At 32.7% G+C, this 10,350-nt stretch overlaps 1 protein-coding gene across 1 annotated transcript in view; it reads left to right on the top strand.

Moving 5' to 3' along the window:
* The window catches only part of LOC105624308 (segmentation protein even-skipped-like), an 8,358-nt gene extending 4,183 nt beyond the window's left edge, over window positions 1-4,175 (top strand). The window contains exons 2-4 of the mRNA XM_012205668.1: window positions 293-525; window positions 3,018-3,770; window positions 3,927-4,175. Of these exons, the coding sequence (XP_012061058.1) occupies window positions 293-525; window positions 3,018-3,770; window positions 3,927-4,175 (1,235 nt within the window). The remainder of the gene's footprint in view (window positions 1-292; window positions 526-3,017; window positions 3,771-3,926) is intronic.
* The last annotated feature ends 6,175 nt before the right edge of the window (window positions 4,176-10,350 follow it).

Genomic DNA, 10,350 nt, shown 5'->3' with positions numbered 1-10,350 from the left:
CGGATTTGCATGGTTTTACTATTTTGATTAATTTTGAACATAATATACATAGTTTTTTCTAGCAAATCCTGCTCATTTTAAAATTAAAAATATTTAGATTGAAGACAAAACCAATAAAAAAAAATCGCACTCATATTCTCAATTTATCACTAAAGGAAACGAAATCGCTCGTCAATATGCGAATTAATTGTGTAAAATAATTTTGTAATATGTGCAAAAACATTCTCTCAAAATGATAAAAATTATTTACTGGCGTATTAAGGAAGATTATAACATTCAGCGTTTTATGCAGATCTACAATCATCGACTTCGCGTCTCAATCAGCACCAGCAACAGCAGTCTCAGCAGCAACATCAGCAGACATCAATCCCTCCTATAGATCCTAACGTGAGAAGATATAGAACCGCCTTTACGAGGGAGCAACTAACTCGGCTAGAAAGCGAATTTAGCAGAGAGAATTATGTCAGCCGACCGAAAAGATGCGAATTGGCTACACAGCTTAACTTGCCGGAATCTACGATAAAGGTAAAAAACATTTTTATAATATAATATAATAAAAAGAAGATACAAGTATATTTTTCTAAACGTACTCTCTCTTGATAAATCACACATTAACTCTCTATAATCGCCATTTAGTTTTGAAGTCACACATTCCTTATGTATACTTAAATTTTATTCTATTTTTTTTAATTATAATTGAACGTGTATGTATTTTACTATTGTTTAATTTTTCTTATCGTAATGTCATAATCCAAAAATCTACAGTCTTAATTTAAATTTAAACTTGCTATGTTTCATTATTGTATGTGTGTGCAAGTATTGTGATTTCAAAATTATATAAATTATTATTTCATAATAAAACACTTAAAAAATTGAAAGTTTAAAATTATAATTAACTGTAGTTTCCTAAGATCAGTATTTATTAGTTACACATTTGTAATCTTCTTTACAACACGAAAAAAAACTAGATTATAAAGATTTCACAGTCTCAATAGTTTTTCTTCGTTTTATCAATATATTTCACGTTTATCTATCAGAAACCTTGAAATATTTGTGCATTGCAAAATCGGTGACAGAGTTATTTAACGTTTACACTTGGGACAGTCTCTGTCAAAACAGAACAGTAAAAAATATAATTTCGATCTCTTCCATTAGATAAACGCTAGATTGAATGTTGCGACTGATACCGAGAAATGAATTGATCGAGAATGAGCAAACGTTTACTCGCATCGATAAACAGTATCTTCATTTGTGATCGGTGTAATAACATTTTCCATTAGCGCTTTCGTGTTTGATTGAAAAATTTGCGGCGGATTATTAAGAAAATCCTTCAATCATTTAATAATTATTAATAATAAATATGCGAATAAAAGTCGAGTTTATATTTTTCTTTTTTGTAGATATTTATATCTGTTTATTGCAATATCATTTTCTCCTTCTTAATTCCGTCTTCTTTCCTAAAATTATATTTAAGACATTTAAATAATATAGTTGTATCTAATCGTAATATTCCTCGTATCCCGATTTAATTTCTCACGGCCACCACGTCGTATCCGCAAAGACAAGGGCCCCTAAAGTCAAGCGGCTTAATAAAAGGCAATTAGTGACGTTTTTGTTCGCGCGAGCCGCCGAGAGCTGCCGAATGAATATTTCTTGCCGTGGCCAGCTGCGGCCATATTTGATCGGCGATTATAGCCTCGAGAGAGCGATTCAACGGCCGCGATTCTCGGCCTTTGATCCTTCTCTCTCGCGTGTCCCGCGACAGTGCCGTAACGTTAGATCCCGCGGAAATCCTGACGGATCAGAACGAGAACTCCTCCCTTATCTCATATATGTGTATACGTATGTACGTACACATTGTAGCCGCATATTAACGTTTCGGGGACCGACAGTTTAGTCACGGCCCTGATCGAGGGGTGACCGGTCGGGCAAAAGTGTTAAACGGCTCAATTAGCGACTACCTCGCGGCCCACCTCGGACTTTAATGGATCTCTTAATTTCTCATCTCGCGGCAGCTCGCACTCGCCTCGGTTGGCGGTCGTAAAACGGCGGCGAACAACGGAGAGGAGGGGAACGGCGAAGAGGTGTTAAATGACGGTAAACGTCCCGCACGAATTACCAGTATAATCGTTCGCCGCCTCTGAGAATTCCCTACATACGTGAATCTAAATATCTGAGCGTTTATCTTATAGAAATATAGATATATGCACCTAAGATCGCGCCAAGTCTCGTTCTGTTAAAACAGTAATAATTTTCATACTGTAATAGCCGTTATTAAACGATAGGAAAAGACTTGCGTTTCGATCGGTTTGCACATAAACGTCGAATAAAAAGCTAAACAGACACGGGGAAGCGGAATCGATTATTTCTTACGAGTTATCGAAAGAGATTCTTAATAATTAATAATTAATAAAGATTTGTATGCCAAACGATTCCACTTAAAATTTTGTGTTAATTTAACAAGATGAAGAATATGTTAGATAGTAACATAAATATTATTTACAAAATTGAGGCAAAAAAGGTGAAACAATTTGTAAGCAAAGCTGTGAAATCATATTTTTTTCAATAAAATTAACATTTATATATTAAATTAGCACATATTTTATTCATTTATCTTATTGTTAGAATTGATGTTTTAAAACATGTTACTTTTATTAACTTTGTTATTTATCAACTTACTCATTTTGACACTAAGAAATGTTGAATATCAATTTAACACAAATTTTCCAACTACACAGAAGAGAAAATGATGTTACATTAATAGCATTATTTTAATTGAAAATCTTTTTGAGTCAATAACATTTTTATTAATGAAAGAAATCAAATTTTATTGAAATATGAGCATAAAGTATTTGTTTCACTAATAAAGTTAAAATAAATTAACAAAATTATTTTTAATTAAAATAATATTGTTGATACAACATAATTTTCTTTAGTGTATATATTATACAATATAATTGCAAAGAAATTTTATTTTGAAAAAGAATTGATTGTAATTATAGGAACGTTTTTTGCAGGTGTGGTTTCAAAATCGACGCATGAAAGATAAAAGGCAGCGGCAATCCTTATCATGGCCCTTCTCGTGGAATTCAGATCCTACTCTAGCGGCAGCGTTGCTCGCGGCTGCCTCGGCTGGCACGTTTCCGCATATGGGTTACCCGGCTATTCCCACATCGAATTTACCAGCGACGACACACTTGGCCCCTTCGGCATCACCGTATCCGAACGCGGTCGCGGCCGCGGCTGCGTCTACTTATTATCGTTATACCGGGTATCATCAGACCAACTCAGTCACCGCGCTCCATCGGCCACACGTTCGCCCTTTGAGCGGCCCTTATCCTGCACCCTCGCACCTATCGCACCCGTCAATGCCGCCGCTGCATATCCTGTCGAGTATGCAGATGCCAAACATCGCTGCTTCCGCCTTTCCCATGGGCAATCCGCCACCTCCTCCTCCTCCTCCTATCACCATGCCATATCGGCCGCCGTTGATCGAAGAACTTAGCCCGGTAAATTCTTCCTCCTCCAGCGAGTACGATTACGGAGCAAGTCCTTCTAGTCAGTTGTCGTATCCATCGTCGTATCACTCGGTCCAGCAGCTGCCGCTGCCGCTGCCGCATTCGCATCCGGATCATTCGCACCACGCGCATCGCCTTACTGCACCTGTCATGCCAATAATATCACGAGATAGACTTAGCAGCGGCGAGCAGCCGATGAGACTAAACGGTATGAGTGTACCGGTCATGACGGTACAGCCATTCGAAAACAACGTGAGCAACACCTCGTATCATCACGTGGCGATTCCTTCGACGTCGGATATATCAGCCTTGTCGTCGCTTTCATTAAACAAGTCTGAAAAAGAGCTGGAGCAGGAGAAGAAGGAGAAAGAGAAGGAGAAGGAGGAGAAGGAGAAGGAGAAGGAGAAGAAGAAGAAGGAAAAGGAAAAGAAAGAGAAGGAGGAAAAGGAGAAAAAGGAAAAGGAAGAGAAGGAGAAGGAGGAGCAAGAGCAACATCAGCATCGTCAGCAGCCGCAATCATTTCAGCTACCTTATCCATTTCAACCATCTCAGCCATCTCAGCCACCTCAATCGCAGCAACGACAGCAACGGCATCCATCCCAGCCCAAGTTGTTTCAGCCATACAAGAACGACAAGGATCATAACGGTACGATGTAAAATAAAACAATAAGATATAATGAATGCTTTCCATTTGATGATACAAGTCGTCACAAGTGTCGTTCTAGCTTTATCACTCTCTGAATGTCAAGAAGGATAGAACAACGCTTGTGTCGACTTGTGTCCCCAATATCTCTTCTCGCCGTACACGGCTATTGGCTGTGAGTATAATCGCGATCGATTGGCAATGACTATAATCGTGTATATATGTAATTATTTGTACATACATTTGCATAACACGCATGTCGTATATAGAGTTTCAATCGGGGGAGAGGATGGGTGCTAAATAAAATTTTATCTTTACACAAAACTTATAACAATATATCTTATTAAAGTCAGCCTTCGAGAATCTTCGGCTTTTTTTACGAATTGATATAAATATTTAACTTTCCATAAAAATGATTTTTCGTCAAATGATTTTTCATAATTTAATTGTTTCTCTTTGTTAAAATTTAGAGGAGACAAACTCCTCCGACTCCCCTTTGCTCATAATAACACGCGCTTTTCCCAATTATCATCTAATGTTACGTTGTATATTATACAGCCATTCTTTGTACATATATATTACGATAATGTACATTTGTACACATGTAAGATAATTATTTTTTATTTGAATGTATTATATTTAGCCTTCTAATGGTTTAATATTTCTTAATAATTGGGAATAATGGGAATTATCACCTAATGTTATGTTGTATATTATACAGCCATTCTTTGTACATATATATTATGATAATGTACATTTGTACACATGTAAGATAATTATTTTTTATTTGAATATATTATATTTAGCTTTCTAATGGTTTAATATTTCTTAATAATTGGGGATAATGGGAATATGGATGATTTGAGAGAGCGTGTGTTAAGTAATTAAAGTGGCGATCCATTTAGCGGGTTTTGTTTTAAGATTCACACTTTTGTAAGCTTCAAATGTCTTAGATTTGACTATTCTATCTCTACGATTCCGGAATTGCATATTTACACAATCGCAGCCTCACATCGCTTCCTGAAATTTTGTGATATGACGTAATACACACACACACACACACACATACACACACGCGCGCGCGCGCGTATATATACGTATTGTGTATATACATACATTCGTTAATTAATCTTCTACAAATATAATTTGCATTAAATTAATCCATTGGAAAATATACATTTGTAAATTTATTACAATGAGATGTATTTATGACAGCGATTGTGTATACGTGTATATATATATGAGAAAAGCATGTGCCAGATCAGAAATATTTTTTTTATTCTCTTATTAATATCATTTATTATATTCACAATTCATTTATTATTAAAAAATATAAAAAAAACTTTAAAATGCAAAAATAAAAAAAATATAGAAAAAGAAATGGAAAAAGAACAAATAAATTATATAATTATATAATACAAATAAAAATATTATAAATTTAAAAAAAATTTTTTTATTTTAAAATATTTATAATATGATAAACTACATCGGAAAAAATTTAATTGGATATTTTTTGCTCCGTTGAACATATAAATAATAAATTTTTATAATTTTAACACTTTTATATATAATATTTATTCGATTTTTTGCATGTATGTTTTTTATTATTAGCGTTATTAGTATTATTAATAAATACTTTTATTTAAATTAAAATTTATTTAATCATTTATTCTTTTATTATTTCATAATATCGAAATTGATAATAGTGAATTTTGATGATTTCGGCAAGTTAAAAAATAAATGAACAAAAATATAATATTAATATTATCAAGTATTATATTTTTAGTACAATTACGTATTTGTACTTTTATTTTATACACGTATAAATATTTTATTACGTTTATTCATTTTTTAAGCCTTTATATATCGATTTTTTTATCAATTGTATTTCATTATTCTTTTTTTTTTGTATTTGTATTTCGTATTACGTATTTTGTCTTTTTTTTATATTTGTATTTTCGTCTTTTTGTATATTGTTATCGACGATAAAGTAAGGAATCTTGATTCGCTGACAAAAAACAAATGAATAAGAATGTAGGGAAGGGCGGGGCTATTCATCGTCAGCTTTCAACTTTAAACTTTATGAAGATTTACGACGACAAACAATATCTGTTTGCAATGACGTGCTTACAACTCTACATTATACAATCATGATTGCTCCTTGAGAACATAAGCATGACTTTTAAATATTCAGTTTTGTTTAGAAACATTATTGCGAGAAATGGACAAAAGAGTCCCTTAATATTATTTTTTAGTATAATTTTATTTTGTATTTTTACTTTAAATATATATTTTATTGTATATCGAAGTAATCGTATCAAATAATTATATAAAGACTACTGATCTGGCACTTAATATTCTCCTTCTGAAAGATGATGAGAGAGAGTTTCCTTTTTAACAGCGTGTAATTTTCAATTGTTTCACACTTCTATACTTTGCCACAAATTGTACATATAATAATAGCGTTATCATTAATATCATATTATTGCGCGATGAAACTATCTTTGAGGAAATGAATAATCTAAGCTGTTTTAGAGTTGTGACAAAATAAGACAGGAAACAATTCTATTAATTCCTTTGTTTAACTTTATTCACTTTTGTACGCAAATAATAACATACATGCAGTAAAAAACCGTTATTATGATCTCTTTCTCAGCGCAAAGTTTTTAATAAATCTTTGATGTAACAAATGTCATTATGTAGTTGAATAAAGATCAAAATACGGTAACAATTATATGTGTTTCTTAATTCAATGTTTGATGCTTCCGTTCCATATTCGCATGATTTCATTAATTAAAAATCCCGAAAATAGCATCGACAACTGTATTTTAACTATGCAATAAGTTTGATACAACGAAAAGGACGAAATGAAAGCTGATGGCACAATGAAATACAACTTCATATAATTAACATACGTAAATATAGCTTGTAGTTTTTATATCTCTATAACGATTTTAAAATAACAAATTCGCGTAAAGAGATATCCGATTTAATAAACAGCTGCCATTCACGAATTATTGATATACTGTATAATTTACAGTTTTTATTCTCTCTATCCTTTCGGGCCGTTTCGCTTCAAGAGATTTATTTGTAAATCGATTTCGATGAACAACTTTACATTTTATTTATATAAACTATAAATTGTGACTTAATTAATTTAATAAAATAAATTTATTAACTATACGTATATAAAGTGGCATTTATTCAACTGGCAAGTTGTCAGATCAAATTTTTCGCTGAATTGTACTTAACATAATGATTATTATATCGGCAATGGAATGTAAATATTAAATGTAATTCGAATTTTGATATCATTAAGCAAATATTTTATGTGTATATCTACATGCGAGCACGTCTATTAGAGGAATTATTATTATACAGGGTAATTTCAAAGTTACTCAATTTATTTGTTAATGTTAAATATATTAACAGACTTAATATCAATACAACATTTCTAATTCGTCTTTGCCCTCTCCTTGCGACGTATATATAGCAATACATATTCAAAGGATACATTGGTGTGAGATAATTAAATTCTTCACTTTCTTTTCGTGATGTAGTTCGTAGTTTTAGCAAACTGTCTAATATCATACTACGCCACGACGAATTCCCCGCGTACGGGACAGTTGGCATAAAGCGGGAGACTCTGGGACGCCATTTTGCCGACAATAAAATATCCCGGATGCCCAGGGATTGCCTCTTATCTTTCCTATTATCGATAGCTGGCTGTGGACCAATATGGCTACGGCAGCAGTTGCCATGGCTACGTTCGGTATCTCGCTTCGGGACGGAGGCCCCATCATCCATGCTATTATCGCGCTTCGCCGTAAATAAGGAGGAGGCAGTCTCCCTCATCTCCGGAGGAACGATTCCGGAGCTCCATCCATTCTCTCCTTCTCTCTCACGATTCTATTGCGAAGGGATCAGGCGAAACGATTCCGTCTCGCGTCCACGCGATATCGCACAGTTATTCCAAACTGAGCGAACGCTGATTACAGAAAATTGCGTTTTCGAGAACCGAACATTTTTATTTTGAAGAAAATTTATTATAATTGTAATATAAAAATGTCAAGTAACATTTATTAGAATTAATTAAAAATAAGGATAATACCACTTGTGTTTTACTTTTTGAATAATAAATAACTTGGCGCCTGTTGTTGATATTAAATCTTTTATACACATGATATTACACATATCATTAAAGTTAAATAAATAAAAAGATAATAAAAAGATAGTTTTGGGTTTCACTTCTTAATTTGATAGAATTTAATTAATTATTTTGATAAAGATACAAATGACGTATCATTATTAGAACTAATTAAAAATAATAAGGCTAATACCACTTGTGTTTTATTTTTTGAAAGTTACTGTTATATTTTTAGGACGAGAGATTGAAATAGGAAGACAATGAAAATATAAAAAAAAGGTATATCGTATCACTTAGTAAAGATAATATCACTTGGATTGTACTTTTTACACTATTTTTTTTCAATATGTATCATCTAGGTTTTTATCATATTTAGGTTTTACCGTAAAATAGTTTTAGTTTATAGTTTGGATAAGCACACGCTCTTAGTGCCTTTTTGATCCTTCTTAAGTTTGTATATAACGCCTCCCCCATCGTTTTATAATTGTAATATAAAAATTAATGTGTATAAAAACAACAGTCATCTATACTATATAGTATTAAGGATTTGTGACATTACTTAATATAATATATAATATATAACAATTTATAACAATACGTTATACGTCTCGATAGAAACAACGTACATTAATTAACATTGATCAGCATGAAAACGTAAATATAAAATACGATATGCGTACAGAGAAAAAGATTTTCTTTGAATTTAATAAATTTTATTGTATTCAAATAAAGATTGTTATGATCCTGACAAACCAATGTTTGAATCAATAAGTGCGATTGTTTGAATCGAACTGTACAGCACAAACATAATTGATATAGCACATAGCACTGCTCGTTTAATGCTGTTGTAACGTATAAGCTATTGTTTCTATATTTTTGGTCAAAAAATGTAATGATTGTTCTAAGAAAGCAATTATTTGCATGGAACAATATCAATCATATCAATATATTTTGCCATTTTCAAATAAATAATTTGTTTCATTGTTTGTATTCATTGTAACCAAATAATATATTATTTAATTGAAAGATATTACTTCAAATAATAATGTTATTTCTGTCAAGCAATAGAGGTTTCTCAAATGAAACAACAAAATTTTTATTCAAACAAATTACATTTCGTACAAGCATGTGTTGTTTCAATGAAACAAATTTTAGCCAAATAAATAGGAATACTAAATAAAGGAAAAAAAAAGCGTGACATAACATCATAAAGCATCACGCGGGTACGATTCTTTTGTAGTCGGCGCGAAAGAAAGTTAATATGGTTAGCGAATGCGGAATTAATAAATGAACGTTCTCATAGGCGAATGGCAAATAGACGATCAATGACAAAAGTCCGTAGATGGAAGGACCGAGGAGCGATGATATCGCTGACGAGAGTCGCCGTATTGGCTGCCACCCAACGCAGGCAATTCGGTCGGTCGACGAACGATAAGCTTGTCGACCATCACAATCCCTCCCGTCTCTCTTTTTCCCTTTTCCTCCTTCCGTCTGTTATACAATTGTGAACGTACATACGCTTGAAGGACGGCCCCTTCGAATCATCCCGGGTAGCCAGTGAATTCATTCGAGAATCGAGATACAAAGGAGATAAGGAGACACAGCACCGTAACGCTCGCACGTGGCTCGCACATCGAATCGATGCAACTTGCGATCGACCGATTGCTGGGAGTACCAGGTCGAACCTCTCCCCGCGTCCTTGACACAAATATTTTGACATGCCTGAGAGATAATAATATAGGATGTCTCTTTGATGAGATAAATCAATAGGGGAATTATCGCTTAGCGCGTCATGTAATCCCAAGCAGAACACATGACATCCAAATGGGTTCTAAAATGATTATTAAAAGTCACTTTTCTATCAGTCACAATTCATTTTAATAGGGTTGGATAGTAACTAGTTAAAATATTAAAAGTTAAAAAAAAAANANATATATATATATATATATATATATATATATATATATATATATATATATATATATATATATATATATATATATATATATATATATATATATATATATATATATATATATATA

Source organism: Atta cephalotes, assembly GCF_000143395.1.
Source record: "Atta cephalotes unplaced genomic scaffold scaffold00075, whole genome shotgun sequence".
NCBI lineage: Eukaryota > Metazoa > Arthropoda > Insecta > Hymenoptera > Formicidae > Atta > Atta cephalotes.
This window is presented reverse-complemented; position numbering and strand designations above follow the sequence as displayed.